Below are 21,104 nucleotides of genomic sequence, written 5' to 3' on the forward strand. Positions count from 1 at the left end.
GTCTCAGTCCTAGTCCTAATCCCAGTCCCAGTCCGTCTCTGGATAATATATTACTCTGTACTAAAGCACTCATCAATACCTTTCGTCTGATATTCATATTGTATAAACACTGTCTAACCAGTCACTGGCCCACGTTTTGGCCTAAATCTCGAGACCCTCTCCACCGGGCGAGGTTTACGCAACTTTGTTGTTTGAACAAAATCGACCGACGCATCTCTTCAAACACCGGCGACCAGCTAACACACATTTTAGCCTTTCTTTTTATATATATAGATTTTTATTTTTCACACTTCACTATAATATTAAACCGAAATGCAGATTTTCGTTGCTTTTGAAATTCGGCTTAAAAATTGCGCATGGAACAACTAAAGACCCTCCTGAATTAAAAAAAATGACATAGTACCTCTAAATAGCGGGCCCCCTCAGACACGCCCCCCCCCATCCTCTCGGCGGGCCTGGTGATGTGCTATACTTGATATCATTCGCTATAATATTTTTTATTGATGAGCATGTGTAATTAAACACCAACCAGTTACACTTAAGTATATCCATACCAACTGAAAAGAGGTGCACCACTGCGTATACGTAACATTTTATTATTACGTATAAACAAAAAAATTGCAATAAAATAATATTGCGCCTATAAACTGAGATATAACCTCTCCTATATTTCAAGTTAGATCAAACTACACACGGGGTGTAAAACAAATTCGAAATCGGTTCAGTAGTAGAGGAGTCCATTAGCCTCAATTGTGTGATACGTGTTTTTTATATATTAAGACGATTACTGGGTCCGTTCATATAACAGCGTGTGTAAATGTATATAATTTTACACCTTACAAATTGATATGCTTTAATGAGTCCCCCTAATATTTTCCGTATGGACATAGAGTGCTCCAGCGAAAGAGCACGGTTGAGAAAAGTCCTAGCAAGGGGAAATATAGAACAGGGACTAATAAAGAAAGAGAACGGGGGAAGGTCACGTAATAGTGGGGAATCCCTTGAGGTGCTTCTCGATACACATTTCTCATCGGGAGATGGTTTAGAACAGCCAGCAGACAGCACTCACACTTCGACCACGGAGCGGGTACCGCCGGGCTTGGTGACCGATACCAAGATCGAGTGGGCAGTGAAGACGTTTAAATCGCCGGACCCAGATGGCCAATTCCCGGCCATGCTACAAGTTTCAAGTAAGGTGGTCGTGGAATGGCGTAAAATAATATTCGATGGGTGCATAAGACTGATCATGTACCGCACTCTTGGAGAATTGCTCATGTAGCTTTCCTACCAAAGGCGGGGAAGATCGGTCACGTGTATACCAAAGATTACAGACCATTAGCTTAACATCATTTCTGCTAAAAACGTTTGAGAGGCTAATAGATGTATACATGAAGTCCAACGTGGATGAAAAGCTGCTCTCCACAACACAGCATGCGTACACCAAAGGCAAGTCGGTAGACACCGCATTGCATAGGGTGGTAATAAGTGTAGAGAAAGCTCTGGAATATAAGGAATATGCTCTAGGAGTCTTCTTGGACATTGCCGGGGCTTTCAATAATGTTGCAAAATGGGCGATTATGGATGGTCTTAATTACATTAAAGTACATCCAGCCTTAACCAGATGGATCGGCTGCATGTTAAATAGCAGGAAGATTACATCACAATGGGGATTGTACGAGGCCACGAAATCAGAGGACAGGGGAACGCCGCAAGGAGGGGTGCTTTCACCTCTTCTGTGGACGCTGGTCATCAACCAACTGCTCAGGCGATTTTATGAGGGACCCGTAAAACTTACGGCTTACGCGGATGACGTTGCAGTTGTCATAAGTGGAAAGAGCCTTCCAACGATTAGCTCTTTGATGGATCGGGCGCTTCGGGATATTTATACCTGGGCATCAAATCTCGGGTTGAAAGTCAATGCGGTTAAGACCGATATGGTCTTGTTTACAAAGAGGTACAAGGTCCCAAATTGAATAAGATCTAAGTTAGGAGGGGTGACTCTACAGGATAAACCTTGCGCAAAGTATCTAGGAATCATCCTAGACAGTGAGCTGTCGTGGAAGCTCAACGTGGAGGAGAAGGTGAAGAAGACTTCAACGGCACTTTATGCATGTAAAAGAATGCTGCGGTGTACGTATGGCTTATCACTCCCTTATTCTCATTGGGTTTTTAAAGCGATTGTAAGCCCTATCTTATATTATGGAGTTCTTGCTTGATGGAAAGCCACACAAAAAGCAACCTACCTCAACAAATTAGAGGGAGTATGCAGATTACCAATGCCGAGCATTACGGGAGCCCTGAAAAGAACCCCGACAGCTGCATTGTATGCCATTCTGTACAATCCACCTGTAGACCTGGTAGCAAAGAACATAGCGTTAACAACTGCAATCAGGCTCGGTGCCTCGGGCAGCTTGAGTGACGCCCATACGGCCATAGTTGTATAGCGTCATCAATCACAAAAACAATCTATAATGCTGGTTCAAGAAATAATGTAAACAAAATACTTTGAAATTTAGTATAAACAATTTTAAAGAGGACATGCCATTACTTTGAAAAAGTGCATATTTCAAACCAATGAGATGTCCTCTTTAACATTGTTTACAGAATTTTAAAAATCAGAATTTTAAAAAAGCATAATTTTTAAAAAGCAGAATTTTGTAAAGCAGAATTTTGTTTTCCGAATTTTATTCGAACATTCGTATGCATATGGTTGTCTGAAAAAATTGATAAGATAGATCGTATATATAGCACATATCCTCCCACAACAGATTGTTCAGATATGAAGCTTTTCATAATTACTACCCAATTTTAATAGCAAAAAGCTCCAAATTTCACCGAACGCTTATATATAGAGCACTCATTGTTGTCTGAATTATTGTATTGTTCGGTGGTATATATACTATACATCCCATACAACCGATTGTTCAGATAAGAAACTTTTCTTAATTTCTGTCCCATTTTAACAGCTAGAGCCATTACCACCATCGTTTAGGTATCTACATCTGTTCACTATATAATTCTTATCTTATACGGCCGATTATTTGGATATTTCGAATGCGATAGATTATTGTTCAGTCCCATTAATGAAACGTATGAGGTCCCGTCCTCACTTCTTTTATACTGTTATTGCTATAAGGTCTGCAGTAAAGCTATTTCGAGGCTTTAAGACTTGTTGTAGTTGCTAGCGTCAGTATCTTAAAAGAAGGTGAATTTTTAACTAAAACTTTCAAAATAAATCTTTATAAAATCGCATTTGGACCTTTTGTGTTATATTTTTGCTCTAGTAATATAATTCATTTTACATTCAACGAACTGCAGAATCGAACTGCATGATTTACATATAATACAACTACAACTTCCTTAAAACTTAAATAAAATACTACCTCATATTGGTCAACCTCAAAGAACATATAAATCTCCAATGTTGAAACAAAAGTATTCTACTCAATGTCAAAACTCTCATCTAAGCAAGAGCTTAAAACATTTGTGGATTTTAACGAAAATTTAGTTTAACTATTCGTGTACTATCTAAGTGCTAATTCTGCTTTTGGCTAACATACGTACACTAATCCCTATCCCAGCTTCATATAATCGAAAACTTGAAAGTCAAGCGTTCAATTTAAACATCTATATATTGAAGTTATTTAATAAATTTTAGCACTTCAAATTTGGCTAAAAGCAAAATGTCAAAAATACAACAAGGAAACAAATCCAACAGTTAGAAAAAACATTTTCCTTAAATGGAAGTAATGGAAAAAAATGTAATCCTAAAAATTTTGCATGAAGATCACAATCAATATAAAGCAAAGCGTCTAGCAGTTTTGAAACTTTGGAAAGAATTAATAACTTTATTCAAAAGTTTCGTTGTATGGCCATATCAAAAACAAGTTCATAAACAAGCACGATAAAACAAATACATGTATAAAAACATACATACAACAACTGCTTACATATACACAAGCCAATGTAAAATGGCCGCAAAGAGAAAATGAAACTTAAAGAGGTGACAGATGAGTAAATCAACGCGATGGAATGTAATCTAGCCTCTGCCGTGAGAGAAAGGTAGAGGGAGGTGATTACGTATAAAAGAATTTCTGACGAACATGGGGCTTGAGATGGCTAGTAATAAGAGAGAAGTGATTTTGTTGAGCTCAAAGCGGACTGTGAATGAGTTCGTCCAAACCATAGGAGATTAGTAAATAAACTCAAAGGCCTACATCAGCAGCCCAGGCGAAGCTACCCGTCAGCTATTATCCAACATAATTAGCTCGATAAAATTTTAAGCCGCTCGATAAAATGAGCCACCAAAATGATTTTATAGCATCCCATCATGTGGTTGCTGTTGTTGTTGTTATATTAACGACAAAGATACTCCCCGAATGTTTTGGGTAAAGCTATAATTGTTGATGGTCCTTTGTCGGTTATAGATCCAGTACGTTCGCGCAACAAAGCATCATTAAGGTACTAGCCCCACCATTTCGGGAACGATTAATATGACCTTAATAAACCTTCTCGGCCACCCCCCCCCCCCTCTTCCCCTAGCTCCATGAGGAACTTAAGGTCGCCAGAGCCTCGCCTGCTAAATACGGGTATAATACATTCATATTTGTACCAGGATTCTCCTCGCGTAGGTGAGTTTAATAATTGGGTTGCAAAATATATTTGAAGCTGTAAAGCTTTGTATTGCGTTTATGAACCCCTTGAATCCCAGTAGTCCACCATATAACTGCTATACGAATCGAAACTGTTTATTTGACGGTCTCTGACAACGCGATACTTCATTTATCTCGGAAGATCTTATTAGATCTACCGTCAATTTAAATGACAGCTTTTTATGACATTGGAATCGGCCGATCATCTGAAAACGCCATGAAGAGACCAAAGTCATGAACAATAGTTAGGTGGCAAGAACAGTGGGAAGAATCGAGGAAAGGGCTCGACATTCATGCTAGTTTAGAATATAGCGGAATAATACAAGCGGAAGCATGGCGAACTAAACTACCACCTCATGCAGATATTGAGTGGGCACGCCGGTTTCAAGGAGAATCCACATAAACGCAGGGTATAGGAAGACTCTTTCAGTAGAGTTTCATTAGCCTCGTGAAATACTCTTTGTGCACAGACTTTTGGAGAGGAGTGTCCTAATGAGGAACCAAGTTTTTCTAATGTGAAAAGACATATATTTTTGGACTGCTGGCGTATCTAGTGATGATGCAATTGATGCATGCGGAAAGGGTGACTAAATCAGTATGCCTAAACGGCGCTATCGCGTGGCATGGATACATGAAAAGGATAAGCCTAGTTTAACTGGACAGTGTGCCACTCCACCGTCTAAGAAAGAAAGGGTTGCTGATCCAACTATCAGATCATATATTTACATGGCCGGTGATTTTCAACAGGTTCGGACCAAAAGACATAGGAAGATAATGGATAGTTGGTGTTCAATCTATTACAGTATCCAGAGGAAAATTGCGCTACAGTGACGCGCATCATCTCAACTACGAATTTCGGGTATCTGACTTTGGGAGCGGAGTTTTCTGGGCATATTTATGGTACAAGATTTTGCAGATTTTTCGCGGAGAGCCTTTATATGCTCTTCTCGTTCCATCGGCCTAATTTCTTTTAGTACGATTACTTGCAGATATTACTATATAACCGTGGTAGGCGGGCCACTTCAATCAGATGTCTGGTCATCATTACAGGTTACACCTGATATTTTGTGATATTTTGAAGTGTCGGATCGTCGGTAGTGTAATAATATTTACGCGGATGTCCCAAATGGCCGATATTTACCACAACTACGTCGGAAATAAGGCCGCCGAAGAGTTGGATGATTTTCAGATGAAACAACCGTAAAGAACGTGGAGGCACGTTTTAATTGTACAGCAAAGCTCATCAATGAAAGAGCCAATATTCCTTCTGGTGGGGAAGGGAGCTTTTGTATGTAAAAATTTAGCAAAATTTGAAATTAGGCACTACACTGCGACACATCTTGTTTAATTCTTCTTGGTTTTGATATAACGTTTCTGGGCGGTGCGCGAATTGATTACTACATCTCGCACTTAGATTTATGATCTTTAAGATTGTACCTAGCGATACATATATTTATCCTAAGTGAAAGCTGAATACCTTCAATGTGTTGAAAGAGACATATGCTTGGTGCTGCTTGGTAATCACAATTAGCGCTGAAAATTTTGTTTAATATAGCCAATATAGTTTCTTTTCAATGGCAGACAAGGTCCTTCAGCGTCTAAAAGGCGTGAGCGCCAATCATTAATTGTTTACTTTTAAGGGTTTGGGAATACTTATTGGTATTTACATATGGAACAGAGTACTATCTTTGTTACAGCACGCCTGTTGCAGATTGCTGTTACTATTTTGTGATAAATGACATCAATTGAGAGCACTAAGGAGGATCAGGTCTTCCTCTCCCTTCACCTTCCAACTCAGTGGAGTCCTCCAACTTCCTCTGCTTCAAAACAGTGGTGTCGATTTAAATTTGCTTCTCGGCAGTCATTTGACGAACACTCTGTGAGCAACGAAAACTTATCTGCTTACAGGTGCCTTTCGGAGTTAACATAAAACTTATAGGTTTTAGAAGGTTTATCAAGCCTCAATTAAGGCAGTGTTATCTAGAATTTCGTATTTGCAAGAATACAATCTTTAGTAATCAAAGATTATACCAGACCATTTGAGATGCATTAATTCAAGTTCTATCAGGCACTAGAATTTTTGTTGAAACAATTATAGCAGGCTACCCTTAGAACAGTTGTGATGACGTTCCCTCCTTTTTCTGTTTCTCTCATTTATGACCTTGCCTATTACTGGAAAGAATCCTGTCTACCGTTAAAGGGATTGAGCTCATTTTTTAAATACTTCTAACAGAGAGTAAAATAATTGTATAACTCAAAAATGTGCCTCATACGTGTAAAGTTTTTATACCCAGCTCTACTTATACACGGGGTATTATAACTTTGATTGGATAATGGTTTAAAAAAGAAAGAAATCGATTTAGTGCACATGTTTTAATAAAACAGTTGTTACACTCCCCAAAAACAATTTAATTGTGTATAATTAGTTTCGATCAGAAGTGAAATAACGCTAATCAGCTATTAGTTTATTCCCCTCCTTAAACAATTCAGGTACACCATTGCGTATGAGTAATCAAATATAACAATATTGTAAACTATCGACGTTTACTTCTTTATTCAAAATAATTGTATGACTCAAAAATGTGCCTCATACGTGTAAAGTTTTTATACCCAGATCTATTTGTACACGGGGTATTATAACTTTGATTGGAAATGGTTGAAGAAAGAAAGAAATCGATTCAGTGCACATGTTTTAATAAAACAGTTGTTACATTCCCCAAAAACAATTTAATTGTGTATAATTAGTTTCGATTATTAGTGAAATCACGCTAATCAGCTATTAGTTGATTCCCCTCCTTAAAGAATTCAGGTACACCATTGCGTATGAGTAATCAAATATAACAATACTTGCAGACCTGGCAGACGTTGTTCTGCCCTAAATTTGGCCTATCTGCATTTTTAATAAGATTTTTCCGTCTAACTTTGCCCTCACCCACCCCTCTTCACTTTTTCCTGATACTTTTATTCAGTCCTCCTTCCGTCTTTTTCGCTTCATCTATCTCCATATTCGTCTCATTCTATTTCTTTCTCAGTATCCTTCTACTTCTCTCTTTTCTCTTCTCTCACCTTCTCCTCATTCTTCTTCATCCCTTATTGCCTGTCCAAGAGGGTGGTATGTATTTTGTTCCAGTCCCAGTTCCAGTCCTAGTTCTAATCCCAGTCCCAGTCCGTCTCTGGTTAACTTCCCGGAAAAAAGGATCGTAAATACTAATATAGGCATATACCAAATTTCAGGCAAATTGAATAGGACGTATGTAAATAGGAATGTGGGTATTATTAATTCATGTCTCTATTTCGAATTCGCATGCATATTTATCAGTTTTGCTACGTTGACGCGACTAATTCGAATATCACAATGAAAATTACTTTAGAGCTCTCAGCAACAGCTTTTATTTGATATCCAGAAAACACACACATCCTAGGGGTATCCGGGTCCACTTTTTGGCCTATATCTCGATACCCTAGTCACCCAGGGGTACAAAAAATACCCAGTGTCAAAGTACTCATAAACAGCTTCCATTTGATACCCATATTGTACAAACACTTCCTCGAGTTACCCGGGTCCATGTTTTGGCCTATATCTCGAGACCCTTCTTTTTATATATATAGATTGTAAACTATCAACGTTTACTTCTTTATTCAAAATAATTGTATAACTCAAAAATGTGCCTCATACGTGTAAAGTTTTTATACCCAGCTCTACTTATACACGGGGTATTATAACTTTGATTGGATAATGGTTTAAAAAAGAAAGAAATCGATTTAGTGCACATGTTTTAATAAAACAGTTGTTACACTCCCCAAAAACAATTTAATTGTGTATAATTAGTTTCGATTAGAAGTGAAATCAAGCTAGTCAGCTATTAGTTGATTCCCCTCCTTAAACAATTCAGGTACACCATTGCGTATGACTAATCAAATATAACAATATTTTACTGTATCGACGTTTACTTCTTTATTTAAAACCACAAAACGCAAAAATAAATAAAAATTAAATTTACATAAATCTCGCTCAGAATGATGGAACCAAAAAGAAGCATATCAAACAACCATAATGAACTCATATAATGTTAACACGGTGTAGAAGACCAATAAGCTACGAGTATTGCTTGGCAATAACCATAATTCACCAAACAGTTCATTCTTTTGTAACAAATGCCACACTATTTGGGTTATTTGTATGTGCATGAGAGGAATGTAGTTCAATGACAGTCTTGGCTGAAGGTTTGCTCAGTCGTTTTACATTATTTACTGTTGTTTGTGGCGAACTAAAGTCAAAAGGTGCTTACCACTACAAGCAAATCCACTCATATGTACATTAGGATATCACGAAGGTCTTTGCTTACATTATGATACCAGGAAATAAACTCGGTACATTTTAATTAACCAAACCAATATGACAAAATAATATAATAATAATAATAATATTTTCCAAAAAAGGAGAATAGCAATTCAGCAGAGAAAGAACTTGGTGCTTTGAGACCTCGGTATATCGAAAGTGTTCTGGTGTTCAATGCCGGAAGAATACTGGAGAGTGATAATTACATTACAGCTGTAATAAAGGCGAAAAGAACACGAAGCTGAAAATAAAGTCTGCGTAAACTAGGGCTGTTGTTAGCGCAACACGACCCTAGAATACTGAAGTGAAATCAAATAAAAAAACCAAAAACGAAACCAAAGAAAGGTTTGACAAAGAGTACGCCCAGTCTAGTTGATTCGGTGTCTGGCCATAAATCTTTCCCAAAATTCTTGAAATGATATGAGACAAACGAGAAATGAAGCTGCCGTGAGATAGATATAAATATGATTATTCAAGATTACTGACTATAGAGTATTTAAAATAAACTATTAATTCTATAAATATTTTTATTAAATTATTTGAAATATTAATAGGTATAACAAAATTTTATATTCTCACAAAATTTTCTTATTTTGATAACTTCCAAAATTTTCATTTAAAACAGGTAACTTAATTATTTTTTAAATTGAAAAATCACAAGTAAGAAACATGTAAAAGTATTAATATAAATAAAATAAAAAACTTAATATAGACCCTACATTTACTCAAGATGAAGAGGATGATGATGACGAAGATGCTGAAAATGGTGGACAAGATGGCGAAGAAAGTGATGAGGATGATGATATGAATGTACAAGATGAGGCACCTATCGGAAAGGAATCTGAAGGTTTGACACCCAAACTCAAGAAAGGTAATAAGGCCAATGCAGATAACGAAACTGGTGTACCAAATATTAAAACTGGTGCTTTGCCGAAGGATTTCCCTAAAAACCAAGTTCTTGTTGTGAGGAACCTTCCCAGAACATATAAACAAATAGATCTTGTTGAGGTGTTTGCAAAGTTTGGTATCTTGCACACTATATATAAAAATCATGGCCCCAATGGCAGTGTTGCATTTGTTGCATATTCGTCACCCGAAGAAGCAGAGGCAGTTCAAGTTGCAACTAGTGAAATTGCGCAGGTCAAAGGCAAAACTATTACTGTAAACATTCAATTAATAAATAAAAAAATTAAGGGAGCCGAAGATAGAAAGAAAACTGCCGAGGAAAAGAAAGCATCATACGAAGAAAGGAAAAGGAAAATTGAAGAGAGCAAAGATAGAACTGTATATGTAAAGAACCTAAAACGAACTATCATTGAGGATAAAATAAAGGAGCATTTTGCTGAGTGTGGTGATATTGAGAGTATAAGAAACAAGTAAAAGTGTTAATATAAATAAAATAAACAACTTAATATAGACCCTACACTGACTATACATTCGTACTTAGATGGCGTCCCCAAGTGTAGACCCAATCAAACTAATGAGTAATATGCAAAATAAAATGCAGGATAAGGGAATTACCCTTAACTTACTTCGTTCTCCAGAAAGGCCTGGTCCACTGGGCTCAGACAGGCAGTCTTATGCTGTGACCTTTATAATCTGCACGCGTTCACCCAGGATGTAAAGGAATTAAAGAAGAATATAAATTCCGATGTTACGGCCAAAAATCGTCACCTCCCGTAAAGAGACCGACGAAAAATTTTATAAAGAAAAAATGAGTTTTCAAGCCAACAACTTCATCAAAGAACGTTACGCCAGGGCACGAGTGGGGTCACAAGAGTCCATGACTTATGCAGAAAACGCGACAAAAGATAAGAGATGGGATAGCCGAACCCAGTCGAATAAAAAAATTATTAAAACAAGGCGGGTTGCAATTATAATTTCGAAGGCCCAAGATGTAGCTCATGCTGACATATTGCTAAAAGAGAGGAGTTGTTATGAATCAAGATCGGCCAAAGTGTATATGTTAAAAAAAAAAACAAGTAAGGACGGGACTGTCTTCGGCTGTGCCGAAGACTTCATACCTTTCATGAATGGGGCTGAACAATAATCTTATCTCATTCTTAATCTCCGAATAATCGGATGTATAAGATAAGAAATATATAGTGAACAGATCTACATACCTAAATGAGTTTTAAGATAAATATAAAATAAAAACTAGTTTGCATACAAACAGACAGACGGACAGACGGACATGGCTAAATCAACTCAGCTCTTCAACCTGATTATTTCGGTATATTTAATGGTGGGTCTATCTATTTTCCTTTAAGGACTTACAATTTTGGGTTTCGTGACGAAATTAATATACCATTTCATTTTCATGAAAGGTATAACAAGATGTAAGGCGCGATAACCTCTGAAGAGATTTTATGCCGAACTTCTCTTCCAATTTGCGTCGTGTGCCTTTTACTTTTTCTTACAAACTTTCGGGACGGGACCTAAATGTTTTATGCCGACTCCGAATGGCACCTGCGAGATAGATAAGTTTTCACTGAGAGCTTTTCATGGCAGAAATACACCCGGAGTGCTTGCCAAATCACAGCCGACGGGCAACATCGCTTAGAACAATTTTCTTCTAATTCAAAAAACTTGTTTCCAAACTTGTGATGTTGCTTTGCACGGGGCTTGAACCCAGGGTCTTCGGTGTGAATGGCGGAGAATGCTAGCACTATACCACGACAGCCGCCCGAGATTTGTTACTTCAACTAAAAACATATAGAGGGGGAAAATAATCGCGTACCAAGCTGAGATTGAAGCAGATCTAAAGGAATCTGTAAAGGTCACAGCAAAGAAACCTCGACGAAATATTGCCAAATTTGTTCAAAAAATACCAGTAGGATAGGTATGGTTCCGCATTATAAAAATGTTCTTATAGGTGAAAATAAAATAATTAAAATGTTCTTATAGGTGCTGGGGCTATGAACATATATTTCAAAAGTGTAAAGAGATTTTAGACAGGTGCAAACTATTCACAAATTGCGGTCAGGTCTGCCGTAAGGCCGTGAGCTATGAACTGAAATATCTATTATGTGGGAGGAAAACTTTTAATTAAACAACAGCAGGGCGCGATAACCTCCAAAGAAACTTAAGGCTGGACTTCACTTCCAATTTGAGTCGTGTTCCTTTTAATTTTTCCTACAAATTGGTGGGTTGGGGCCTACAGGTTTTACGCCGACTCCGAACAGCATCTGCAAGTCAGTTGAATTTTCAATTTGCAACCACGTCATGGCGGCCGACAATATTTGGCAGGCACTCATATTGCCTCGTGAGGATGTTGCAACTCAATTTAAAGCCACTGTGGAGCGGCTCAAGACCTCTTATCCCAAACAATGTTTGAAGAGAAATTTGATATAGCAATACTCTTTTCACCTAACAAAAATACTCAAGAGCAAAGTTGGCTCTCGGACTCACCTAGTAAAGCCTCAATTCGGGCACCAGGAAAACTCCTTCCGTAGAAAAACATTACATCGACCATGACAGCGTTCACGTGGGCAAAAATCAAAGGAACTAAAAATTTTAGTCGTCATGTCCATGTCAGTAACGTCTACAAACGGAGCGATCACAACGTTATTAGCTTAGAGCTAGTGGACAATTCCCCAATAATACCTATTTATCAACTCCAAATAATAAGATGGAAACCCTCAGCGGGTTAAGCAGCTTAGAATATACCCCTTGCAGCTATTTCTGTGTAGGAGGCGACTAAAACACACAAATGATTCACTCAGGAGGTTGTTTAGCGCAACCCTTTCAAAGGGTTGCCTGCGCAAATTACAGCTTCCTGAATCCCATTCTCAACCTCACCTACCTGTGGCATATCTTGCTTCTTCGAGACTTTGGCGACCCAAAGTTCCTCATGTAACTAAGGGGTGGGGACGTAATGGCTTAGAAGGATCAATATGTTCACACTAAAAGGTTCCCGAAATGGTTGGTCTGTACCTTGGTGGTATTTGTTTCCAGGAGTTACCATATCCATATCCGGCAGAGGACCACCAACATCGGTAACGTAAAACCTTCGGGGGGTGTCCTTATCGCTACCACAACAATGAGATGAAAACAACACCTCTTTCAACTACAAGCATTTGATGTTGTATGGAGTGATGCCAAATACGAATGACCTGTCATTTCAAATATTTAAGTATAATGGCTGCTGTTAGCTGCGATTAAAATCAATCACAGCCTCAAGGTTCGAAGAAAACTCTCCTAAGGCAGAATAAAGTGCTTATATTCCAAGAAATACACAATACAAATACAGAACACTCCCATCAACCTTCAGGCAGTGTCTTTGCAATTACAACGACAACTAACGTTTTTTCCTTTATTATTTAAGAGCGTGCACCAGGAATGAGGCTTGATTGGGAAGATTAAATTTTCCGGATGCTTGATGTCGTCCTAAATTAAAACTTATCCGAGGTCGAATCTCAAAATATAAATCACCCTAAAATAGCACACCCTAATATAATCATGCACCTAATATCCTCACTACTCAATATACTCATAACAGCTTTAAATCGTGAAAGTAGTATTACGTATGCTCTTTTGTACTTATTTAGTAAGTATTACCGTTTGCATATGTATGTGTGTGTCCTTATTTCCAATCCACACGCAATACGACAATTACAAGCTCATTTTATACATCTTATAACATACGATTATGTCGAAATGACAAGTAATAATCGGTAATCGGTTAAGTGAGTTAGGTATATATGCCGCTATATTATGTGTGCCAGTAGTATCAAGCGACATTGATGACGTTGCTAAAGAGATTTTCTTAAGCACAACCTTAACATGCACTACCATCACATACCAGAAAGGGCATAATCCACATGTACTCGGTGTCTGCTACTCGTCTCTTCTCACTCCACATTTTTGGCTTACAATACTCAAAAAATAATTTTTTTGAGACTTAAAGGCGTTACCACCTCTGCTTATGGCATATTCGAATGCCAAGCTGGTATATCAAAACTACGACGATTCACTTTCACTGCCTCCTTCATTGGGCATCCGGCCTTGTTGCGTGTAATTTTATTCTCTCTTTTTCTTTGAGTTTTTTATACCCAGCTGTACTTGTACACATGGTATTATAACTTTGATGGGATATAGACTTCCATTGTATATCAAAATTATCAGTATCGAAAAAAAATTTGATTGAGCCATGTCCGTCCATCCGTCCGTCTGTCCGTCCATCCGTCTGCCCGTTAACACGATAACTTCAGTAAATATTGAGATATTTTCACCAAATTTGGGACACGAGCTTATCTGGACTTAGAATAGATTGGTATTGAAAATCAGCGAAATCGGATGATAACCACGCCCACTTTTTATATATATAACATTTTGGAAAACACAAAAAACCTGATTATTTAGTAAATAATACACCCAGAATGTTGAAATTTGACGTGTGGACTGATATTTAGACTCTTGATAAAAATGAAAAAAAAAAAATGTTTTTAAATGGGCGTGACACCGCCCACTTGTGATAAAATCAATTTTACAAATATTATTAATCATAAATCAAAAATCGTTAAACCTATCGTAACAAAATTCGGCAGGAATGCTTTGAAGAAAAATTAACGAAATCAGTTAAGGACCACGCCCACTTTTATATAAAAGATTTTAAAAGGGTCGTAGACGAATAAAATAAGCTATATTTGTGTCAGAGCTTTATATCAATGGTATTTCATTTCCCAAGTTGATTTATAACAATAAATAGGAAAAACTTCAACTTTTAAAAAATGGGTGGGATACCGCCCCTTTTATGATTAAGGAATTTCCTATGTTTCGGGAGCCGTAGCTCGAAGTAAAATTAGTTAAGAATAGATCCATACGTATATGTATTATTGCGCAGCCTTGTAACACTATTAAGTACACAAAACAAAGAACAGCAGCAATTCAAGAGTACAGCTGGGTATGTAATGTTCGGTTTCACCCGAACTTAGACTTCCTTACTTGTTATATATTGATTTCGTTTTTCGTTTATTTCGATAATTTCACTATTGATATGGCTAATGCTATTGGTTGTTATGGTTGTTCTTATTGTTGTATTATTATGCGATTATTGTAAGCATGTGGATACGACCAGCGCATATCTTTCTATGGTATATAAGTATGTGTATGTGTGTATGTGTGTGTGCTATGCTTTTGCAACTTTGTATGCACAAATGCTGCTGTAGGATTTTCGTTAAAGCATTTGCGACATTTGCAGCTTTTGCGTAATAAATTTTTATTTTTACGCAATTGTCCTTGTTAATCCGGTGTCAAAGGAGCAATGCGATTGTCGGGTTTAAATGTCTTCTCCATTTATATGTTCGTGTGTATATTTTTTGTGAATATATTGGATACTAATACTGCTAACTGATTTTTATTTCTGTATTTCGATATCAAGTAAGGGCGTGTAAGTTCATATATGGGGTAAATTTTATTTGGTAAAGGAATGAACTCGAAGATTAAGGGCTAGAAATGGGTTTGATATACAAAGATTTGTGGGATCAAATCTAAATGTGTCTTTTTTATTATTTAAAACTTATTCCTAAAAGTTATTAAATGTAGGTAGACATGAAAGAAAGGAAACGAAAGATAGGGAAAGAAAAGGAAAAGGGGGAAAAAGAATGGAAAGGCTTGTTCGAGGCTAGAGGTACCGATTTGTTAATGAAGCGTTATAAGTTGGAGGCAACAAAACCTGTAAACACATCAACGCCGCAGGGTGGGGTTTAATCATCAGGGCTATGGATCCTGGTTATCACCAAATTGCTTAGACAGTTCGAGGAAGGCCCAGTGAAACATACATTATGTAAAGTGGGTTTCGTCGAAGGCCGGGGTAGCACTCAGCCAATCCAGAGTCGAAGAAGGACACCTATTTCCTTTTGAAATGAACACACGTCGATTTGCTATTGGTATTTTGGTAAAACACACACCGTTGCAGAGAGGTAAACCTGGCCGAGGAATGGAAGGTGGATTGTAACCGAAGGTTGGTGAGTCGGCGGATCAATTTCCCCAAACGACCGGAGGTCGGTGGAATCGATGCACGTCACAAGTGGGCAGCTTGTGGATTGCAGCGGGCCGGCGGATATGGCTGGTGGATCCTTGGATCGGTTTCCAGGCAACCGAAGGTTTGTGAAACCAATACACGTCGTTGGTTGAAAATTTTGTGGATTCCGACGGATTGGTGAATATGGAGGGGGCTCGTTGGATCGATTTCCAAGCAACCGAAGGTTGGTGAAACCGATACATGTCCCTGGTTTACAAGTTTATGGATTACGGCGGTTTGGTGAATACGGCTGGTGGATTCCGGTGAGTCGGTGGACACTGCAGGTGGATGGTTGGATCGATTTGCAAGCAACCGAAGGTTGGTGAAACTGATACACGTCACCAATTAATAAGGTGGTGACTTCCGGTGAACCGGGAGTTAGTTACTGAACCCAATTTATTCGGTGGTATCTTCCCGTAGATGGGGAGATGACTCACTAGTGTCGGAGGGAAACTGTGAGGTGGAAATTAAATCTCCTCACTCACTACTCCCTGGACACACCAAAAGAAAGCGACCAAGATCGCCCACTTCGAACAGGATCGAAAGTACCAGACACGGTAGTGGTATCCTTGATGAAGGTTGAGCTCTCGCTAATCACGAAATACAGATTATTTGTACTTAAGTAGAAGTGGATATGAAAGAGTTGAGAATTACACGCAGTATTAGCTAGACAATCGGTGCGCGAATGAAATGTTTGCCCATTATTACTTGCATTTGTCCGTGCCAGTCATTCGCTTGCAGCTGTTACAGTGGTGGTATATGTAATAGGGACAGTACATTGTTTACTGTGGGGTGCATGTAGAAAATACTTGTAATGCAGGTAAAACGGCATTACAAGCCAATGAAGATTACATTTCAGTCATCATAAGCGGCAGATGGCTTACAACAAAAAGTTCTCAGATGGATCAGGCACTTCGGGATATACATATGTTTAAGCACCTGGAGTTGAGTTTAACGCCAACGCCAACGCGAAAAAACCGTCTAGTATTAACTATTAGGAAATATGAGGTCTCTAATTGGACTAAGCCTAAGCTTGGTGGGGTAAACCTATACAGGAAACTACAGCGCAAAATATCTAATAGTCATACTAGAGAACAAGTTATCGTGGAAACTCCATATAGCAGAGAGAACAAACAAAGCCTCCGCGGCACTTTTTGCATGCAAGAGAATGCTAGGTATTAGTGGAAACTGTCAGATCCATTTTTTACTATTTGGTCTTTGTTTGGTGTACAGCCACACAAAAAGAATGTGTACAAAAATATTTGTGGGGTTATGCAGAATATCAATGACTAACATAATGGGAGGCCTAAAAACTACACCGACAGCAGCATTGCATGCGATTCTGCACATCCCACCTCAAGACTTAATGAGCAAATCTATCGCCTTAGCAACTGCAACAAGGCTTAAGACCTCAGGCAGCTTGAGAGCAGGGCGTACAGCCATAGAAATATAGCGCCATTTAATATCGGACAAGCGGAATATATGGCTCCATGCCTGAGCTTCGAAAGAGATCTTGGGTCACAATTGAGTCGAAAGGTTGGCGTCAGGGTGCCGAATTGGCGGAACATACTAAACTCGAATATACAGATGATTCCAAATTAATGGAAGAGGTTGAGTCTGCTATATACTGGGCCGATCCAGAAGTAAGTAGATCCTATGGCTGCCCGATTTATGTAGCATACTTGCAGACCTGTCAGACGTTGCTCTTCCCTAAATTTGGTCTACCTGCATATATTTTAATAATCTTTTTCTCTCTTACTCTGCCCTCACCTCTTCACTTCTTCTTAATCATTTTACTCACTCCTGTCTCCGTCTTTTTCGCTCCATCTATCTCTATTTTCATCTCAATATATACCTTTCTCAGTCTCTTATCCTTCCCTCTTTTCTCCTCTCTCAAGTTTTTTTTTTTCATCCCTTATTGCCAGCCCCAGAGGGTGGTATGTATTTTGTTCCAGTCCCACTCCGAGTCTCAATCCCAATCCTAGTCCTAATCGCATTCCCAGCCCGTCTCTGGTCTACTTCCACGAAAAAGGGATCGTAAATACTAATATAGGCAAATTTATATATCAAATTTCAGACAAATCGAATAGGACGTATGTAAATTGGTATGTGGGTATTATCAGTTCATGCTTTTTTCGGCTTCGCATGCATATTTATCAGTTTTTCCAGGTTGATGCGACTAAATCGAATATCACAATGAAAATTACTTTAAAGCTCTGAGAAACAGCTTTCATTAGATATCCATATTAGACACACATTCTAGGGGTATCCGGGTCCACATTTTGGCCTATATCTCGAGACCCTAGTCACCCAGCGGTATAAATTACTCTGTACTAAAGCACACATCTACAGTTTCAATTTTTTTTTTCTCGGACGTTGTGGCGGCGCACTGCCCTGAAGTGGCCCGATGAAACCAGGCTAATCCTGTTTTTGTTTTTTTTTTTTTTTGTTTTTAATTCATACATACGTTTTTTTTATACTCAGTTGAGCAGAGCTCACAGAGTATATTAACTTTGATTGGATAACGGTTGGTTGTACAGGTATAAAGGAATCGAGATAGATATAGACTTCCATATATCAAATTCATCAGTATCGAAAAAAAATTCGATTGAGCCATGTCCGTCCGTCCGTCCGTCCGTCCTTCCGTCTGTCCGTTAACACGATAACTTGAGTAAATTTTGAGGTATCTTAATGAAAGGTGTTCCTGGGCAATCATCTCAGATCGCTATTTAAAATGAACGATATCGGACAATAACCACGCCCACTTTTTCGATATCGAAAATTTCGAAAAATGGAAAAAGTGCGATAATTCATTACCAAATACGGATAAAGCGATGAAACTTGGTAGATGAGTTGAACTTTTGACGAAGAATAGAAAACTAGTAAAATTTTGGACAATGGGCGTGGCACCGCCCACTTTTAAAAGAAGGTAATTTAGAAGTTTTGCAAGCTGTAATTTGGCAGTCGTTGAAGATATCATGATGAAATTTGGCAGGAACGTTACTCCTATTACTATATGTCTGCTTAATAAAAATTAGCAAAATCGGAGAACGACCACGCCCACTTTTTAAAAAAAATTTTTCAATTCAAATTTTAAAAGAAAAGTTAATATCTTTACAGTATATAAGTAAATTATGTCAACATTCAACTCCAGTAATGATATGGTGCAACAAAATACAAAAATAAAAGAAAATTTCTAAACGGGCGTGGCAGCGCCCTTTTTCATTTAATTTGTCTAGGACACTTTTAATGCCATAAGTCGAACAAAAATTTACCAATCCTTGTGAAATTTGGTAGATGCTTAGATTCTAGGACGATAACTGTTTTCTGTGAAAAAGGGCGAAATCGGTTAAAGCCACGCCCAGTTTTTAAACACAGTCGACCGTCTGTCCTTCCGCTCGGCCGTTAACACGATAACTTGAGCAACTTTGTATTGGTGTAAAAAATGCCCGAAATCCTACTATGACACGCCCACTTTTTCCATATCGAAAATTACGAAAAATGAAAAAAATGCCATAATTATATACCAAATACGAAAAAAGGGATGAAACTTGGTAATTTTATTGGTCTATTGACGCAAAATATAACTTTAGAAAAAAACTTGGTAAAATGGGTGTGACATCTACCATATTAAGTAAAAGAAAATGAAAAAGGTTTGCAGGGCGAAATCAAAAGCCCTTGGAATATTGGAAGGAATACTGTTCGTGGTATTACATATATAAATAAATTAGCGGTACCCGACAGATGATGTTCTGGATCACCCTGGTCCACATTTTGGTCGGTATCTCGAAAACGCCTTCACATATACAACTAACCTTTTAAAACCCTCATTAATACCTTTACTTTGATACCCATATCGTACAGACACATTCTAGAATCACCCCTGGTCTACGTTTATGGCGATATCTCGAAAAGGCGTTCACATATAGAACTAAGGCCCACTCCTTTTTAAAATACTCATTAACACCTTTCATTTGATACCCATATCGTACAAAAAAATTCTAGAGACACCCCTGGTCCACCTTTATAGCGATATCTCGAAAAGGCGTCCACCTATAGAACTAATGCCGAAGCCATTTTAAAATACTTATTAACACCTTTCATTTGATACCCATACTGTACACACTCATTCTAGAGTCACCCCTGGTCCACTTTTATAACGATATTCCGAAAAGGCGTCCACCTATAGAACTAAGGCCCACTCCCTTTTAAAATACTCATTAACACCTTTCATTTGATACCCATATCGTACAAACAAATTCTAGAGACACCCCTGGTCCACCTTTATAGCGATATCTCGAAAAGGCGTCCACCTATAGAACTAAGGCCCACGCCCTTTTATATACTCATTAACACCTTTCATTTGATACCCATATCGTACAAACAAATTCTAGAATCACCCCTTGTCCACCTTTATGGCGATATCTCGAAAAGGCGTCCACATATAGAACTAATGCCGAAGCCATTTTAAAATACTTATTAACACCTTTCATTTGATACCCATACTGTACAAACTCATTCTAGAGTCACCCCTGGTCCACGTTTATGGCGATATCCCGAAAAGGCGTCCAGCCATAGAACTATGGCCCACTCCCTTTTAAAACACTTATTAACACCTTTCGTTTGATACCCATATTGTGCAAACGCATTCGAGAGTCAACCCTGGTCCACTTTTATAACGATATTCCGAAAAGGCGTCCACCTATAGAACTAAGGCCCACTCCCTGTTAAAATACTCATTAACACCTTTCATTTGATACCCATATAGTACAAACAAATTCTAGAGTCACCCCTGGTCCACCTTTATGGCGATATCTCGAAAAGGCGTCCACATATAGAACTAAGGCCCACGCCCTCTTAAAATACTCATTAACACCTTTCATTTGATACTTATATCGTACAAACAAACTCTAGAGTCACCCCTGGTCCATCTTTATGGCGATATCTCGAAAAGGCGTCCATCTATAGAACTTAGGCCCACGCCCTTTTAAAATACTCATTAATAACTTTCATTTGATACCCATATCGTACAAAATTAATTCTAGAGTCACCCCTGGTCCACCTTTATGGCGATATCTCGAAAAGGCGT

General features: G+C 38.2%; 1 protein-coding gene across 1 annotated transcript; it reads left to right on the plus strand.

The window, feature by feature from the left end:
- The first annotated feature begins 5,249 nt into the window (after nucleotides 1-5,249).
- Nucleotides 5,250-17,468, plus strand: LOC137246100 (DNA-binding protein modulo-like). The gene is made up of 3 exons (XM_067777194.1): nucleotides 5,250-5,385; nucleotides 9,704-10,367; nucleotides 17,294-17,468. The coding sequence occupies exons 1-3, from the start codon at nucleotides 5,250-5,252 to the stop codon at nucleotides 17,466-17,468; spliced, it is 975 nt and encodes a 324-aa protein (XP_067633295.1).
- The last annotated feature ends 3,636 nt before the right edge of the window (nucleotides 17,469-21,104 follow it).

The sequence above is a fragment of the Eurosta solidaginis genome, chromosome 3, assembly GCF_040869045.1.
Source record: "Eurosta solidaginis isolate ZX-2024a chromosome 3, ASM4086904v1, whole genome shotgun sequence".
NCBI lineage: Eukaryota > Metazoa > Arthropoda > Insecta > Diptera > Tephritidae > Eurosta > Eurosta solidaginis.

Coding starts and splice junctions, on each gene's coding strand:
- LOC137246100 (XM_067777194.1), top strand. CDS start 5,250: ATGCCTAAACGGCGCTATCGCGTGGCATGGATACATGAAAAGGATAAG. Junction 5,386..9,703: donor ATCATATATTTACATGGCCG/GTGATTTTCAAC, acceptor AACTTAATATAG/ACCCTACATTTACTCAAGAT. Junction 10,368..17,293: donor ATTGAGAGTATAAGAAACAA/GTAAAAGTGTTA, acceptor GGGGTTATGCAG/AATATCAATGACTAACATAA.